The sequence below is a fragment of the Onychostruthus taczanowskii genome, unplaced genomic scaffold (assembly GCF_017590055.1).
Source record: "Onychostruthus taczanowskii isolate IOZ18803 unplaced genomic scaffold, ASM1759005v1 scaffold12, whole genome shotgun sequence".
NCBI lineage: Eukaryota > Metazoa > Chordata > Aves > Passeriformes > Passeridae > Onychostruthus > Onychostruthus taczanowskii.
The window spans coordinates 950,751-969,506 of record NW_024498351.1 but is presented as its reverse complement, the minus strand read 5'-3'; the positions used below and the strand labels follow the sequence as shown (position 1 = coordinate 969,506).

Sequence of the window (18,756 nt, the reverse complement as noted above, 5' to 3'; positions counted from 1 at the left end):
CCTCTGCAATGACACTGGACAAACCAACAATCCATCAAATTTTTCCTCCTCCATAAAAGAATGCAATACAGTAAGTTATTTACATAAAGTCCGTGAAAAAGTTCATTACAAGAATGTAAACATCAGAAGGCTTTAAAAACTTAAAAAATCAAAACACCACCAAAGCACATGCAGAACTGCATGTGAAATGCTTGCCAGTTCTGCCTCCTTTTTTTTAATGGAGCTTTAATTAAATACTTACAGGCTATTGTGCAACTCTGCCTTGTGGACCTACTAAACCTGCAAATCCCTACCCAAATAAAATGTAATAACACTTAAATGTTTAAAAAAAAATAAGGAGCTGACAAAGCATTTCGTGTTCCAGCAAGTAGTAACAACTGCACCCAAATAAATATTAAAAGAAAACAAGGGAATGTCAAAACATAAGTCATGTTGCTGCAGGGTTCTGTCTTCCCAGGGTTACTAATTTGTCTTCTCTTCCATTGGCTTCTGTAAATTTCCAGCTGGAGGGCATTCTACTTTCCCATCTCCTGGATGTCGTAAAAAAATACATTGGTTTGCTGCATATATACATATCTATATATTTGTGTGCACATATATATATATGTATCTATATTAATGTCTTCATGTGTCTACTTGAACATATATAAATGTGTGTACATATATTTATATATGACCAGTAGGTTTCAGAAAATACTGTACACAAACCTCTTCAGAGAGGTCTCTGCTGGTATAGTTGTACTCAAGCTGCTTTAGTTTATCTCCCAGATCAAAGGTGGACATGGCTCCTGTCACATAACCAGGATGCTGGGGTTTCTTCATGTGCTTACACCAAGACAGAATGTTCAATAGCTGATAAATACACTGATTGCTTTTTTATGTGCAGGTTACAGCTTGACTGAGTTTCCAAAGTGCCCACACCTATGTGGAGCTGTCACAAGGCCTTTCTGACATCACCTTTGGCTGCTCCCTCCTGGAGCTAACAAGTATCTAGTAACTTTTTGCCAGCTTTTAGGATCTCTCTTCTATGTGATATATTAAAGTCGTTATGAGGTAATTGATTCTGGTTGAGATAAAAACAAATGTTGACAACACACCCTGTGCTTAACTGACTTGAGTCCTGCTGGACCAGTCACTGCATGAACTCGCAGGCAAGTCCATTCCCCTTCCAGAGCAAATGCCAAGCAGCTGCCTGTCCCTGAGAAGGTGCAGACAGCTATGGTTTGTCCATCTTTAAATTTCTGTACTGAAACAGATCTTTGGTGCAGATCAATTTCCACAAGAAATCCATCTCAAGTTTACTTCTCAGGATGCACCAGCAATATATTGTTTTTGAGAGGAACTCCTTCGCAGTTACATAGGTAGCCAGAGGCACCTTCCTTGGATACTTTGGGTAACTGTTAGAAATATTTTCTCCTTTTCATCCTTCATACAGGAAGCCAGGCTGCTGGTTTCTGGTACCATGCCGGGCCAAAGCCCATAAACAAGTGTGGAAGAAAGAAAATTAAAATGTTTTTAAAGCAAACAGAGCAGGATGGAGTAAACATTATGTTTTGGTTTGCGTTTTTGGTTTTTTACTAAAACACAAATATTTTGGAAAAGAAAAAGAAACTACTTTAATCCTACTATATAGCATGAAGAGATAGCTGCCAGTATTTACTGCACAGCATTAGGAGGGCAAGTGGTGCTGCAAAGGCCTGTGTCTGGGTCAGGATCTCTGCTAATCTTGGGAGAGACTCCACACATGAGACTTGGCAGGCTTGCTCCTGCTCATAGTATCAAAAGAGCGTGAAAGAGCTATGAGCCAAGAGGGAGGGATATTTCCATAATTGTTAAGACCCTTTCCATGGCTTTAAAGAACAGAAAAACAATCTCCCCCCTCTACTTCCCCTGCCACTTCAGGCTTTCCTGGTGAGGTTTGCTGTTGCCTCAAGCTGTTACTAAGCTAGCTGTGAGCAAACTTGCTTTTGCTCAACCTGAAACAAAAGCCCTGATAGAAGGCTGTCAGTGCCTGCTTCTAAAGAAGTAGCAGCACAATATTTTGTATATATCTTACATCTGTTTGTGGCCCAGAGTTTCCACACGAGCAGGATGAGGCACATCAGCATAAACAGCTGAGATTTTCTAGTGTTGGCATTGGCAGCAGCCCTGGAGGAAGGGACAAGGCTGTGCTCAGCACCGACAGAGTGCAGGCACCAGCCCCGTGGGGGAAAGTGGGAAAACCATCTCTCCTGAGATGCCCTGGGACTCACAGGCTTGGATGCTGCCTGGCCCCAGCCCTTCTGTACATTGCAGGTACACAGGGATTGCTGCTAAGTCAGGATGTAAGGTGTAGTACAACTTGAACTGCATGTACCCTATGCTAAATATCATTCCCCAGTTTTCAGAGATGCAGGCAAAAAGGAAAAGCAGACAGCATTCCTGACAGATTCTAGCCTTGGCTCTGTTTAGATGTTAGCAGATCTAAATGCCTGTTCTCTTCTTGAGAACCCATCAATGAATTTCATCATTGCCTGTACAATACTGCCCTAGCTGACAGTTTTGGCAATTCCTTCATGTCTTTTTAAGTCTTTCTGCCTGGACAAGGCACTGAAGACAGGCAGCAGCTGTCTCCGCTGGGATATAGAGGTGGAGCTGCTATGACTTCTGCTGCTGTTGGCTGGTGAGGCAAGGTTTCCAATGGAGCAGGAGTACAGAATGTCAGAGCTTCAAATTTAACACTGAGGAAGCTCAAGTAAGTGACTGGATGGAAACAAGTGCTGTCTAGAGAAGCAGAAAGGTGGCTTGCTGGCAGAGATATTAAAAAAAAATCAGGAAGTGTGTTTCTTCAATATGCAGAATTTAGGATGACTTCCTGGATACTGATCAAGAAAAAGAAAGTATCATCAGCACAGGAAATTGTGTGGCTTCACATATGCTCTTGGAAAACTCTTCCAAACCTAGTGCTGCAGGTGGCACAGACGAGCTGCAGATGGGATAGCAGGGCCGTGGGCGAGTGTTCGTGCTGTCTGCTCACGCAGCCTCCAGAGGAGACGGTCCGTGCTTGGCAGGGAGAAGGTAAATCCGCGGTGCTCCACCAGCAGCTTCGCTCTTTTGAAATGTGATGCCTCTTGATGGGAATTCTGTCCTTCCCCAGTCTTATTCTCCCTTCTTTTTATTGTGGGCTTTGATGTCCAGCGAGATGGTTATCAAGTGTAACCATGAAGAAATGCCTCATTCGAGCAAGTCACTTCTTTTTTGCTTCTGTGGTTACAAAGTGATCAAGGACTTGGTATATTTAGATATTGCCTGGATGTATTTGAGCACCACGGCCCTTTAGGTACACGTACAAAACCTGGCAAGCTGTAGATCTTACTAATTTGCCTCACTTTATAAGAAATGCAAAAAGAATGATACTGGCTTTGATGGACGTATATAGGTAATATCTCAGCCTACTCTTACAAGCAGATTTTGGGACATAAGAGGCAGAGAGGGACATTATGACCCCGATTTTGATTAAATAATCCGCTTTGTGTTCCTCCGAATGTTTGCGGCAGTGGCGCTGTGGCCACCAGGATGACGGACGCCTGGCAGGAATGGCAGGATCGCGCGTGGGAGCTGAGCGCCCGCCCCACGCACCGAGCCGGCTGTTTCGCGACTTTCTGCTGGTCTGCACCCCTAGGAAAAAACAAAAACAAAACCAAAAAACCACCACAACTCCAACACAGGACTCACCCGCGGCTGGCCCGCTCAGCTCAACAGGAAACACGATTCCCCCCGAAAGGAAAGCCCAGGGGGATGGGGGAGCGGTCGGGACGGGACGTCCCGTCCTGTCCCGTCCCGCCGGGGAAGGCGGGAGGGAGGGAGGCGGGGAGGAGGGGTTTGGCCGGGGCCAGCGCCGGGATAAGAGGCGGGGAACCCTTCGGCGGCTCGGACGGACGGTGTTCTCCGGTGCCGTGCCGTGCCGGTCTGCCGGCGGGATGGAGGAGCTCTACAGCAAGGCCGAGACCCTCGCCCTTCGGAGGAAGCACATCGGGTAGGGGGCGGCGGGGCCGGGAGCGGGGCAGAGGGGAGGAAGAGGAGGAGGAGGAGGAAGGTCTGTCCCTGGTGACAGCGCCCGGGGAATGCCAGCGCCGGGCAGCGCTGCGAGAGCCAGCGGGGAGGGGGACAGGGACACACACAGGAGCTGTCATCCCTCTGGATCGCCAGGTCTCGGGGCCGCCCGGAATTCCCTGGGCGGGCGGAGGGATGCCGGCATTAGAGCACTGCCCATCACACGCATCATTCACTTTTCCAACAAAGCGAGCGGCCAGAATGTGGTACCCAGGTGTGTGTCTAAAATGAGGTGCGCAGGGCTGGGGTGTTCTGTGCATGCACCTGCAAAACAGCCGTGTCCCCTGAACGAACCTGTGCTGTTCCTTAAGCTGAGTTTAACTGGGGGCGTGCAGGAGGGCTGTCAGAGGTTATGACCGATACTGATCAAGTTTAAAAAGAAAGTGTCATCAGCACAGGAAATTGTGTGGCTTTGCAACACGGCTAGAAGCTGTGGGAAAGAAAGCAAACCACTATCCAGGAGTCTGTCACATTTACAAGTTCATAACCTCAGTATACCCAACAATAACTCTCAGACTTACCTGGAAACAACTGTGTTTATCCAAGTTCATATAAACACTGCTAAATGTTGAGAAGACCTTCCTTCTGCTCAGTAATATCATTCAACATAATTACATAGCTGGCACATTCTCCAAGAAGGTGGGGGGGAAGAAATATAAAAGAGTGTTTAAAGAGTACTTTGCTTAATTTTATAAGGAGCTTGAGTTTTTCTGGAAGTCAGTGTGATTGAGATGTTTATAAAATGCTGGTTTTAAAGATTTTTACCCAAAGCAGGCAGGATGAGAGTGTGAGGGTTTTAGGACCTGTTCAGCACCTCTGAAAATAAAGCCTGGAAGGCATTAGTGTTTTGTTCTTGACTGTGACCTCTATATGCTACAGCCATCCATTGCGTAATGATTTTTTGGCTATAGTATAAAACAGTGCTTAACAGCTTAATTTAGTCCCGGAGAGTTATTTGGCCATAGATGTCTGGAAGGCATGTAAACAAGCAGAGCTACAGCCTAGGAACATGGCAGGACATATAAGGACCTGGAAGGACGTGCAGACACTGTTCTCCCGAGAAATCAATTGCAGGCAGAGTCAAGCTTTGAAAACACCCTTACTAAAGACCAGCTTCTGTTCTCACCGTGCCTGGAGAAGTGCATGGATTTTCACTGTGAGCAAGAGCCCCTGCTTGACCATCACCTGAATGACTCACAAGCTTTTTTTGTAGAAGGAGGCAATTGTCTCCAGAGCTGCAAAAAAATCAAACTCCTCAACACTCAAAGGAGGGAAAAAAAAAGAGAAAATTAAAGTACTTTTATGTTTATTATGTTTTAGGCCTTCCTGCAAAGTTTTCTATGCCAAGGACCCTCTAAAGATAGTCCGTGCTCAGGGCCAATATATGTTTGATGAGAAAGGAGAAAAATACTTAGACTGCATCAACAACGTTGCACATGGTAAGCAGTTTGACTTGTGAGACTGCTTCTGTTCCTAAATTTCCACTAGGGATCAGGACACATTTCTGCCAAGTGGTGATGTTCGCAGTGCTTCTCTGAACATCCTTGTGTGGTTCAGTAATTGACTGCTTGCTAGTAATAACTAATAATTTTCTTCTTTAGTGGGGCACAGCCATCCATATGTGATAAAGGCTGCAACGAAACAGATGGAACTGCTCAATACAAACTCCCGCTTCCTGCATGACAACCTTGTTCAGTATGCACAGCGACTCACAGCCACCCTCCCTGAGAAACTCTCTGTTTGCTATTTTGTTAACTCTGGGTAGGTCTGAGTTGGGTTTTTTTTTTGTTTTTTTTTTTGTAAGACTATTCTTAATGACTATTTGAGACAGACACTCAGGACAGCTTGCTCTAAATCTTACTAATTAGGACTTAGTAATGTGCAACAAAAATATATCCAGCACTGATCAAAACTTACTTCCTATTTGCAGCCATCATATTTAGAATGATGGCTCAAAGCAAGAGAGGCAAAATATGAAACTGGCCTGCTGAATGCTATGCAAAAAGATAGTGTAGGGGGGAAAGCAAGAAGAGGGAATTAATTCTGCAAATTGGTGAGTGTTGTGTGCAGACTGATGAATGCCATCTGTAAATTGACATATAACCTTGGAAATAAGATAGTCTTCTTTAGGCAGTTTGGTAGTCTGTGATCACTTACATGTCCAAAACAGACAACCTGTGAGCAGAGGGGCTGTGACAGATCAGGCTGGAAGCTTCAGTCTTTTTCCAGGGTGCAGATTTGTGATGGTGCAAGCACTGGGGAGAAAGGAGTTGTGGAGTGTGGGAGATGGGGCATTGCTTTTTGAGGGTTAGTGACTGCACTGTGTTTTCAGCTGAAAATTGGCCTCCTTTGTACCAAGGGGAGGTAAATATCTACTGGCAAACTGGGGGAGGGAAAGAAAGCATCTCTTTGTTTGCTGTTTATACAAAGGGCTGTTTTATCTTTGCCCCCTTACATGGCACTTATAGCCTCAACCTTAGCATTGTAATCTGCACAGTAACAGAGTCTGCTGTGTTGATTTCTTATATCCATGAGTCCCATGCCTTGTCTTCTGTGGGAATACCCTTTTAATTGGAAGCACTCCTTCACTGGTTTGCTGCTTGTATATGTTATCCTGCAGGTCTGAAGCAAATGATCTTGCTTTACGACTGGCTCGGCAGTACCGCGGGCACCAAGATGTGATCACCCTGGAAAAGTAAGTACACACAGTAGCTCATGTGAACAGAAGCAGCTCCTGCCATTACTTCAGAAACAGCTTTGCAGCAACCCCCTGCTGTTTGTACTCCACTGCCTGCTGAAAGAAAAGCTTTGTTGCTTTTGTATTAGAGCAGATCAGGAAATCCCTTTTTCACATTTGGACAAATACAAGTTTTGAAGATCTGTGAAAAATAAGCTTGTCGGTCACCCCAGAAGGTCAGGCACCTGTTAGAGGGCATTTCCCACAGACTCCCAAAGCAACTCATGCCAGAGACTTAAATGTTGGTTTCAAAAGCAGTGAGTGGTCTGGCTACTGGGCTGCTCTGGTAAAGGGCTTTCTCTTCATCACGCATCGCTGGACACGTTTCCTTTTGCACAAATAAATATTCAGTGGTCAAGAAGAAAGATCCTGTAGTTCTGCAGCAGTGCTGCAATGATGCTCAGCTCTCCTTCAGTGAACACAAGTATGCACACAAAACTAAGGGACTGCAAAATCAGGAGGTGTTGGGAGGGCTGCCAGCCACAGGGTAGGTGGCTGACCACATTTCAGGGTTTTCCTATCCTAGATGAAGCTGTAGGTTTGGTGATGTTGCTGTAGTGCTGGATTTTCTTCTCAGGTTGTGATTAGAAAGTCCAGCTAGAGCAAATGCAAGGGTACATGTCTCTATCTGAGCAGCACAAAGCTTGTTTGACTCAGCTGTACTCAGATCCTTGTTAGCAACACACTAACCTATGTGAGTTCTACTAAGAAATCCTGGTGCATCTTTGGTTTGGTTTGAGATTTGCTTCACTTCAAATTTATGGCTGAACAAAAGTGTTTATTATTCCCTGAATAAAGATGCTACATGCTTTAGGCTCAAAAGGCTCTGGTTCCTCATTTCTAAATTAATTGTCTTCAATAGTGACCAGCTTTAGCATACTCTGCAGTATAAAACACTTATATTCCAACAAAATCCTTTTCCTAACGGTGGCTTCTGCCAAACCCTCTCATCTGCAATGCCTGCAGGGCAGATAGCGATGGGCTGCTGCTGCATAAAGTTCCCACTTCTCCATGCAATGCACACTCCTGAGAGTTTTCACAGTGGTGTTGGTGTCTAGCTTGCAAATCTTGGGCTGGCCAGAGTGGGGCTGATGGGTTGGAAATGGAGGAGCTGGACCCACCTTTCAGCTCTAGGTAAGGCTGCTAGGGCAGCCACCTTGAAGCCATGGATTCAAGCTACGGCTGCTAGGGCAGCCATGATCTTGTCTGTCCCCATGTCGGCACTTGATTTAATCCCGTTTCCAGTCTTGCTAGTGAATTAAAGTCAACTGCAATTTCATATTGTCTTTGAGAGAAAGACAGTAAATTAAATCAAGATCCCTTCACAAACAATGCTGCTGTGATACAGATATGGTTGCTATTCTGGATTATGTACAGGCACAGTTGTAAATTTGGCTCTTCTGTATATTTGCTGAAAAGTGACTTGGATATTTAACACTCACACAGTGCTTACCATGGCCATGTTACGTCTCTGATTGACATCAGCCCCTATAAATTTAATCAGCTGGGAAAGGACAGCAAGAAGGAGTACGTGCATGTGGTAAGTATGGTGTTTGGTTTGTTTGGGAGGTTTTTTGTGGTTTTGTTTTGGTTTGGTTTTCTGGGTTTGTTTTTTTTTTTGGTCATTTTTATGCCTGTTATGCAGCATATTGTATTAACCACTTCTTATATTTTCATTCTGTTTTGTTGATGCTAGTGTACATATGCTCAGCTGATTTCAATGGAATGAATACAGCAAAATTGTTTGCTTTTGGATTTCTAAGAAGGTGCTCAGCTGTGGGGCTGATTTCCTTCATTGTGCTACAGGTTTTCTCAGCCACTGCATTGTATAGTTTGATTAAATTAGCCAATATCCAATATTGCGTTGATTTGGTTAAAGATATGCGGGACTTTGAGTCTAGTTCCAAAACTGAAAAGGCAGATTGAACAAGTTTGCACAGCTTGGGGTACAGGACTCCTGAGTGTCTAAGGGATTGTTATTTTTTCACATAAACTTGTGTATGTTAAAAAGACAAAAATTTTTCTCAGTCTAGAAATGTAGACCAAGCAGGCCTTTCCTGTTTAGGCCTCCTTGTGTCAACCACACTGCCAAAGCAATATTCGCCTTTATGTACCACATCCTGTCTCTTAGTTACTGAACCTCTCCTAACACCATTTGTAGAAGGCTGAGTATCACACAGATTTGTACCATGACTACAATGCCAAAAGGGAAGTGGCAGACTGGAAAACCTGACTCTCCAGTTGCAGAAACGGATTTTCTGCGAGAATCTGAAATAAGGTGTTGGATGGGTACTCATTATTGTGTCCTGAGGGAGAGAAAGGACAGTCTTGGAAGGTGGATGAGGTAGATGATGGTTCTTGCAACAGCTGTGTTCAGTAATATTGAAGTAGACATGACAGGCCCAGATTGAGTTTAAGCTCCAGTAGGCATTTTTGCAATTCAAAGCAAACATTCAGGCAGTACTAACTCTTATTGCCTATTTGTGTTGAAAAGCCAATAAAGTGGAACAATAGAAAGTAAAAGTTTCACAGAAGTATTGCCTTCATAAAAACAAATAAATTAATTGGTCCTTTCAGGCTCCTTCTCCAGATATCTACAGAGGGAAATACAGGGAAGACCACCCAGATCCAGCAAGTGCTTATGCTGAAGAGGTGAAAAAGATTATTGAAGAAGCACAGAAGAATGGACGCAAGGTGTGTGTTTTCTGCTCTAGAAATGCTGAGGCTTCACCTATTTATTTTGGCATGGGGTTGTGTAACAGGCAACTAAGGACTTGTTTCTTTCCCAATTTCACATGCTTCCCTCTTCCTTCTTTTTTCTATGATGGGTTCTGTTCAAAATGGGCCATTTTTCCATCTGATGCTCTTATGAGAACTTTTCTAGGCATCAATGAAAGTATCAATAATACAGCTGTATATAAGCAGATACAATCAAAGCTGTTAAATTTCCTATTTTATGCATTGAATCGGTAGATTGTTAATATCACAGGGAAAGGTTTGAGGTCAGCTGCGAAACTGCATCACAAATTTTAGCAAAGATACATAAAAAAATCCAGGACATGGAGAAAATCTATTGGAAAAAATCTCAATACTACATTTCTGAGCCTGTTTGGTTAAGGTAACATTGAAGTCATATAAAAAGGTGAAACTTTCACTCATACACACTATGACCTTGATAAAAAGAGACAGTTTCTGAACAGGTGTACCTAAAATGTGTGTTAGTCTTTTATATGATGGCATTGGTGTGTTAAACTTGTAGGGCTTGATCCAAAACCCACTGAAGTCCCAGAAGACTTCAGTGGAGCCTGGAACTTGTTCCCTTCTAGTCCAACGGACTTACATCACCCCGCCTTTAGTTTCTTCATCAACTTTTATTTTTATTCTCTACTAACAGATAGTTTTGTTTTTTCTTCCCTTGTTTCCTTTCTTTTGCACATTTCTTAGGTTTTGGTGGCATAGACGTGTGGCAGGACAAGTTGTGCTAAAGGCTAAGCCTCACGGGCTGTGGGAAGCTTCGTACTCTCTGGCCGTGTGCTCACATGTAGCGCACGGTTCTTTACACGTTTCTGCTCGGCCTTGTTTCCAGGAAGACTGCACAAGCACAGAGACCTCTTGATGCTCAGGGAGGGGTTCACAAGTGGTGTGGGGATGCAATCCCTTAAATAGCAGACTTATGCTGAGACCTTGGGGTAATATTGTATCTCTGCTGCATAGACCTCTGCTGTTGACAAGAGATGAATTTTGATGTTCCAGTGTGTCTGATCTGCTGTTCTTACCCTTCCTGACTTGGAATAACTTTCTTTTTCATTCCTAGCAACTGGAATTATTTCATCTGTAGAATTTTTCTCTTCTTTTGTCAAGTGCCTCATGCTGATATGTTATTTATGTAGTTATATGCATTAGGCAGGGGTGCCCAAAGGCTAGCCACAGGTCATCTTACAGGTCAGCTTCCACCCACCTCTACCTGGTGTTCAGGATTAAACAAAAACCCACATATACCTGCAAGCGTTATTAACTTCTTAGGGAAGGTGGTACACACTGTTGTGTGTGTCCTGTAAACTGGCATTTTAAAATAAATTTATGTAGCTCCCAGGAGCTAATCCAGCATCCACTGACACCAGGAAGAGTTATCCAGTTCAACACAAAGGCTTAATGGAGATCCTTGCATTCCCATCAGGCTGCGAAGGTGGCCCTGGCTACTGCAAATTTGGGCACTCTGATTACAAAATTAATAAATCCTTTAGCCATAGCTGTTTTCAAGAGCTCTCAGTTGTCCAGCCCATTGTGTGATTAAATTAAGGCCCCATTTAAACATTTATTTCTAGACTGTTAGATGGCTCTGCCAAGGCCAAGTAGATGAACACAGCTCTCACACGAGTTTGTCTCTTGTAGATTGCTGCCTTCATAGCTGAATCCATGCAGAGCTGTGGAGGCCAAGTAATTCCACCTGTGGGCTATTTCCAGAAAGTGGCAGAGTACGTACAGCACTTCAGAGGGGCATAACGGGGAAATTAAACAAAGAAATAGCTTTTTTCACTATAGACTTATCTAATCAATTCAGCTATTAACCTCTCCTGTTCTTGGCTATCTGTGGTTCATTTCTGCTTATTGAAGAGTATGATTTCAGTTCAAATTTTTTAATGGAATATCGGCTAATTTTTAGCTAGATAATTCCCATTCTTTTCCTATCTTTAATCCTCAGTCATAAGTTTGATGGAAGATGAAGTTAAACCAGTTATACTCCTACAGCACCATTACAGTACTCCTATTTGACATTAAAATGTCAATTTTGTTTTCTTAACATGTAGCATACTAAAAATTTCATAGCTATAAAATAGCTATAATTGTATTCTTTCTTTTTTTCCTGACTTGGTCTCACACTGCAGAATTTCTGTGATGCAGACTGCCTTGTCCTTGATTGCCTACCTGTGTTCTGCAGCACTAGACTTTCAAGGTATTGTGATTCTTTTCAGGTATGTGCGTGCAGCAGGTGGAGTGTTCATAGCTGATGAGGTCCAGGTTGGCTTTGGCAGAGTTGGGAAGCATTTTTGGGCATTCCAGCTGCAAGGTGAAGACTTTGTGCCCGACATTGTCACCATGGGAAAGCCCATTGGCAATGGACACCCTATGTCTTGTGTGGTCACAACAAGGGAAATTGCTGAAGGTTTTGGTGCTACTGGACTGGAGTATTTCAATACAGTAAGTCCATAGGTGAAGCTGTGGGGTTTTTATTTTTCTTTTGGTCTGCATTTACCAGTTAAAAGTTCTCCAGGTGATCCAGATAACGTCTGCAGCAATCACTGCATCACATTACTGAGAGCTTGAGCCAACCACAGTCTAATATCTAAAAGCAAGGGGAGAGGCTTTGAAATATGCTCTGTATCAAGTGTTACATCATCATATGGACCAGCACAAACTCTCTGGCAGCTCATATCCGTACAGATAAATTCTTCCTTATGTCTCTTTCCTTCTTCCCACTCTGAAATGCTGATTATGTAAAATTCCATTTTCTAGGATAGGCTCTGTGCTGGTGGAGCTCATGACCTGGCAGACCTTGCTCTGCAACTGACACCTAACAAAACAGTGACCCTTTACCAGAAAATATTTCATCTGCATGCATGCCACAAAGGTTCAGCCTTCTCATTTACTGAGCCTGCTTTCTGCTCCTGTGACTCAACCTTCTTCCCAGCTACCATGAATTCCCCCGTTTTAAATGGAGTTTTTACTCTCTGGATCAAAATATATCAAATCTATCACCCACTGCCCTTCCCAGGAGCATTTTGCCTGCACGTGCAATCAGCTGAATTCTTCAGTCCTGAGATCTTCAAATTATTGTTACCTGGAGCAGAGGAAGAGGGAGCCCTTCCCTTGCCCAAATGTAGGGGATGGTGTTCCACAGCCTAAATGGCACAAAATCCCCACCTTTCTGAGCTTTCTTCCTGATATGCCAAGCAGGAGAGGGCAGTGAAAACAATGTGGATAGCCACAGGTGAATGTTTTATTTTGATAGGTTTTGATTTTGATGGCATGTTTTGTTTTGTCATTGCTTTCAGTTTGGAGGCAATCCAGTGTCTTGTGCCATTGGCTTGGCTGTGCTGGATGTAATAGAGAAAGAAGATCTCCAAGGGAATGCCACACGTGTAGGAAATTATCTCCTGGAGTTGCTGGCTGAGCAAAAGGAGAAACACTCCTTAGTGGGAGATATCAGGTGGGTGCATTGCAGCAATGTCAGGGAAGAAAGTAACTGTGCTAGAAAAAGTGGCAAACTTGGTGTGAGTGGCACACAGAAACATGCCATGATTCTGCTACACCTCTCTTTTAAAATGGACTGCCCAAAACTGGTATTGTAAGGCAATATATATATTTTTTACAAGTTGTCCATCTGTCTGCTTAATTACTTACAAGCATAGCCACTAAAAAGGTTCTGGGAGAGTAGGAAAAAAAGAGCCATCCACATGCAATAACCAAGATGTCAGCACGCCATTGTAATCATGCAGACCTTGTTAAAATCTCTGGAATTTTCTTGAGAGATGTTACCATGGATTTTCCTCATCTCATGTTACTACCATTGATAATTGCCTTCAGGTTCTTTTTGGGGGGAAGAGGTTGGGTTGCAGGGTTTTAGTACTTCTTTTTTCGTCTCCCTGGCTTGTGATTTTCAGGATAAACATGAATGAAAGTTATTCTGTCATTCTTATCTAGCCACATAGCATTAATGAGCCAGGTAAATTTATTTATCCAGAAATACCTGTTATCCCATTGTGTGTATTGATTGTGTGAAGTTGCCAAAAGGAGTCCAAAGCAAAGTCCCCTCTCTCATTCTCCTTCCCCCATTTGCATTTCAGGGAAGGGAATTACAGTTGTTAGAAACAGGTATTGCATTTGCAGCAGAAGGTTTGGGTTACTGACACTGGATTTCACTTGTCTCTTCTTTTCTTTTCTACTCCAGAGGTGTTGGATTGTTTGTTGGGGTGGATCTGGTGAAAGATAAGCAGAAGCGAACACCAGCCACGGCTGAAGCCCTTCATCTTATTTACAAGTAAGCAGTTCTTAAAGACTGTGTGCTCAAACCTGCCTAATATTTTCCAGCAGTTAGTCATTAATTTTGTTTTCAGTTTGTGTAGTTTTTGGTGACAAAGTACTAAAAAAAGAAAACTTGCAAAATCTATCTCAGCTTGAAGGAAGTGACAAGACACAGCATAGTTTTATACCTGTATCTAACACAAGTCTCTTTCCACAGACTCAAAGAGCATCAAATCCTTCTTAGTGCAGATGGACCCTACAGGAATATTTTAAAATTTAAACCACCAATGTGTTTCACAATGGAAGATGCAAAACACGCAGTGGAGACACTTGATGCACTTCTTACAGGTATGTGTGCTCTAGGGCTCAAAGGAATGCTCTTCTTCGTTCATTTCCCAATGAAACACCGTCATAGCCTAGGCCATTACATGCAAGGGAAATTAATCAACTGCATTTCTTACCATTCATCAAACTGCTGTTCTTAATGCCAATTATTATAAATAAATACAAAATCCCATATGTACTTCATCCAGACTTTTAGGCAAAATCCTGCTCTTGAGCCTTTCTCTTACAGACTCAATGTTATTACTCATTTCTGGTCACATGTGCTGTTTGCTAAGGAGTGAATATATTAATTCAGCACAGGCCTGAAAGACGCTGCAGATACACTGGTGTAACTTTCCATAATGTGCTCTGCCTTTTCTTTTTTTTTCTTTTTTTTTATTTTTTAACTAGAGGACTGGAATATGATTGTCTCACTCAAATTTAGCCTGAAGGTTTTCAGGCTCTATTTTTTTTTTTTTTTACCTGAGGACCAACCCAGAGGAAAATAACATCAGTTATACTGTTAACATGAGGGCTCTTGTAGCCTGTTGTACATAAAAGGCTCCCGTCTTCTGAGAATGTAACAACTAAAGTTAGACTTCCATTAACCTGCTGGAAAAAGACAGAATTCCACTCTGAAAGGTCTTTATGATACCCCCGTGCTGATTTTAGTCTTTTCTCTAAATACCCCCAAGCTAGACAGTCCTGACAGAATAATCACATTGCCTCAAAAAATGTTTTAGGAAGTATTCATCACTCCTCATTTATTCTTCTGTGTGATAAATGCCCAGAGGAATAGCTGATTTTTTTTTAACTTCAGGCAGCTACTAAATGGATGGTATGCTTACTTCCTCCCACTTCTTTTTAATTTAATTATTTTATTGCTTTTTTTCAGAACTGGAAGAGGCCACTGGAATGAAGACAGAAAATAATGCATCTACAAATGTGCGGTGTAAAAGAAAAGTATGTTTTAATTTTTTTAACTCTTTTCCAGATAGGTGTTTGGCAAAGCAAATATAAATTACTTTGGTAGAGCATGCCTTCATTTTTGGTAGTGTGAGTGGCTCTGCGTCTTGAAACTGAGCTCAGAGAGCAACTCCCTGCTAGAAACCTGAGAGGATTTACCTTGTCTTACTGGGGTAAATCTAAAAAGAGCTGAGTAATCCAGACCAGCAGCATGTTATAGACCAGCCACCTGCCTTATCTGCTTGTGTGCAAACAAGACCAGCCAGACTTTGGGCTACACAAAGTCATGAGCACCGCAGTCAGCAGCTATTGGTTCTTGGTATTACATGCTACTGAAAGATATTTGGCTTTCTAAGCAAGCCTGCAGCCTGGAAGGTGTCCAGGTTTTCAGAGAGTTCCAAGGATTTTGTTTCCACTGTAGCTCTTTGAGTACGAATGGCTGACACACATCCAAATTAGGACTTCTTAGGTTGCAGCCCCAGCTCTGGATAAATCACATATGATTTCTCACACCCTTAAAAACATGTCACCCTCTCTACAGGAAAGTTTGCTGAACTGTCCCTTGGTGGATTTTCCAGTGGTGCTGTGGGGATGGGAATGCAATAGCTCAGCTGCCATGGGGTGTAAAAGTTGAGCAGAGACCTGATGAGTTATTTGCCACATATCTAGATTTTACTAGGTTTGGAGTGCAAGCCTACTCTTACAGACATTTTTACACAATCAGTTCCATTTCTTTCAGAACTAAGAAGTTGTGGCAATAATAGAGAGTCAGGCAGAGCTATCTAATGGGAACAAGTGGGTGCCTGGTGGAAGACACACACGTGCCTCCACTGACATCTTCTTTCTGTTTCAGACCACTGAAGAGAGTTCTCAACCAGAAGGTGCAAGTGAAAGCATCGGCCACATGAATGGAGCTGCCTGCCGACAAGAAAATGGGATTTATTCGAAAAAACGCTCAGTGCCAAGTAAAAGAATAAGAACATGAAGAGGGACAGTTTCTTCATTCAGTTTGAATTTGTGTCCGTCTTGCTTTTGAGATGAAGAGTGCAATAGTCTGAGTCCTAGGATCTGTTTGAAGCCTAGCCCTGCCTTTCATAAACTGGCTGAATTCCTATTAGCTTCACTAGGTTTAAAATACCTTTCCAGATACATGAGAACTGTGCCATGTGGCTTGAAATCTAGATGTGACAGAATGGACAAGTGATACAAAAATACCTTGGTGCTGATGGCAGGTGTGACATAGGTACACAGACTTGGTGAAAACTGCAGAATTATCCATATTATGCAGAATCTGATTTGCTTAACTGCCATAAAGCAAATGCCAATCCTATTAAGTTTAAAAATATATGCTTAACATGATATTTTTTCCAATATTTTAAATTTCAATATGTAATATTGAGATGTTAATTACTTCCCATGTTTTAATGGCTGAATTCACTAAACAATGCTTCAGAAAGAAATCATTATTATCTTCTAGTGTAACTTAGGTCCTATGGACCATATTCCCAGCTGATGTAAATTGGAGTAGCTTTGCTAATGTCAGCAATGCTCTACTAAGAGTCTGCAACTCTATGTGTAGAGACACAATGTCTATGCAGGGCACTCTCACTATAAATTCAAGGAAAATAAAAAATCTAATTTTCTATGAATAAAGCAACTTTTATAAATATTTATATAGACTAAGATTTTAATTTTTTTTTTCCCCTAGAGTTTATAGATTGGATCCTATCAGTCTATAAAATATGCAAGTGAAATAGATATAATTTCAGACACACTGATTGATTGAATTTAACCTGAAGGTGTCTAAAAATGAGGTTCCCAGGGACAGGCCAGCTTGCATTCCCATGGATTTGAGTTGTTTTGAGAGTCATGGGAATTACTGCCTGATCCTGTCAAAGTAGTGCTGGGACTTTTTGTCAGTGGTGATGAAGAGTTGCACACCAGTTCCATGGGATCCTGAGGCATAAATGGGAACACTGCATGAGTTACTGAAAGGAAAGGACCACTGTATAAACCACGCATGCAACCAGTGCCCCTCTGTGCTGCAGACACTTCAGGCTGACTTTCCTCACTGTCAGTGTTAAATTTCAGTGACAGCACACAAGCCCTGCTTCTCTTTCTTAATACATGCACAGCTCCATGTTATGGAGGACACTGAGGGCTTTCCAAATAGTCTGTACTTCAGAAAAAAATATAAAATGTATTTATTTCCTCTTCAATCTTAATACCCTAAATTCTGCTGTTTCCTAATTGCTGCTAATTATCCTACTGATATGACTGAAAATTGAGCACTTTATCTAACTTCATGTTTTCCACAATTTGCTGCATTTATGTCTGTTTCTGGTGTAACTCTTTCCAACATCCTCAAGCTGACTTATTTTCTGTTTCATGATCCTTGGATAATTCTTCCATAAAAATAAATCTCTTGTTTGTAATTATGATGTCCTACACAAAGAGGGTTTTTTGTTTATTTGTTTGTTTTAACTTTATTCTGCAGTAACACCTATTTGCTGGGGGAAGTAACTTTAGCTGGAGGTTGTTCCCATGCCAAGGCAGAGCTGACTAGGCTGTGTTTCCCCGAGGCACTCAGCTGTTGGCAGCTATTATCCTTCAAGCCAAATGTTGCCTCAGCTGCCACAGTTCATTTCCTGCTAACTCTGCACCAGGAAGGACAGGTCTTTTCCAAAATGAAATGACACAAAGAACTAAGTGAATTTAATTTGGTATGTCTCAAGGCACAGTTTAAGTTACTCCCTGTATGGAGTGCCACTACTTACATTTCACCTCATCCACTGTGTGCAGCAGCAAGCAAGGAAATACTTGTGTGATTTATTAGAAAGCTTAAGCCCAAAGGCACAGAGCCCAGTACCAGTCTGTACTGTGACACCAGCTGTTGTGGCAGGTCATTAATATTTAATTTTCAAAAGTATGTCAAAGAACTAGGCTTAAAAAATCTGATTAACATAAATCTAAGGTGGGGTGCTTTGAAGATTGCAACTTCATAAAAGCAAGGGGCCTGCGCCTCTCTGCTTCTCCCTGTACCTGAGCCTTGGTTCTGCACATGCTCAAAATATTTGAAGCAACCATTGCTCCAATCCACTTTTGGTTTTCACCCAGCTTCTGCTTCACAAGTCAGGAAATTCTCTACCTCTTGGTTCTGCTCATTTTGCAAAGTGCAGGTTACCTAGAAAAACCAGGTGTTCTATTTCCTTTAAACAAGAGAGGATATCATTCCTATGATGAACACTAAAAAGAGCCACAATCATTTAAAGGGAGGAAACAATCCAACAGCTACCAAGGTTTGAGGTGGACCTACTAAACTTACTATTACTGCATCAATATCTCACAATACCCCACAGTATCTCAGAGTGCCTGTAGTAGAGTGCACGGTCGTGCACATTCCCTACTGGGAAGGCCTTTCTAATTAGCAGAGCCTGACTAAAGGGTGAGAGAGGGAAGAAGAAATAATTAAGGTTAAACACAGGGACCACAGTTCCAATCAGCTGTTTTTTTTGTCTTTCTACCTCTCCTGTCCTGGCTGTCCAAGTCCTTGTTTTAGCCATGTATTCCAACATCCACTCTAGCCCTTCCAATTATCAGACAACTCCATAAGC

At 42.4% G+C, this 18,756-nt stretch overlaps 1 protein-coding gene across 2 annotated transcripts; it reads left to right on the top strand.

Annotated features, from left to right (window-relative positions):
* The first annotated feature begins 3,871 nt into the window (after positions 1-3,871).
* ETNPPL (ethanolamine-phosphate phospho-lyase) lies at positions 3,872-17,577 on the top strand. 2 transcript variants are annotated; one of them, XM_041427834.1, is made up of 13 exons: positions 3,872-4,015; positions 5,413-5,531; positions 5,694-5,853; positions 6,713-6,787; positions 8,276-8,369; positions 9,407-9,523; positions 11,222-11,304; positions 11,803-12,028; positions 12,883-13,037; positions 13,779-13,868; positions 14,070-14,200; positions 15,072-15,139; positions 15,996-17,577. In XM_041427834.1, exons 1-13 carry the CDS (start codon positions 3,960-3,962, stop codon positions 16,125-16,127), a joined length of 1,506 nt encoding a protein of 501 aa, XP_041283768.1. In that variant the 5' UTR covers positions 3,872-3,959; the 3' UTR covers positions 16,128-17,577. The 2 variants fall into 2 exon arrangements, with proteins under 2 accessions (XP_041283768.1, XP_041283770.1); XM_041427836.1 differs by lacking the exon at positions 5,413-5,531 and having other exon boundaries at positions 3,886-4,015.
* Positions 17,578-18,756: the final 1,179 nt, after the last annotated feature.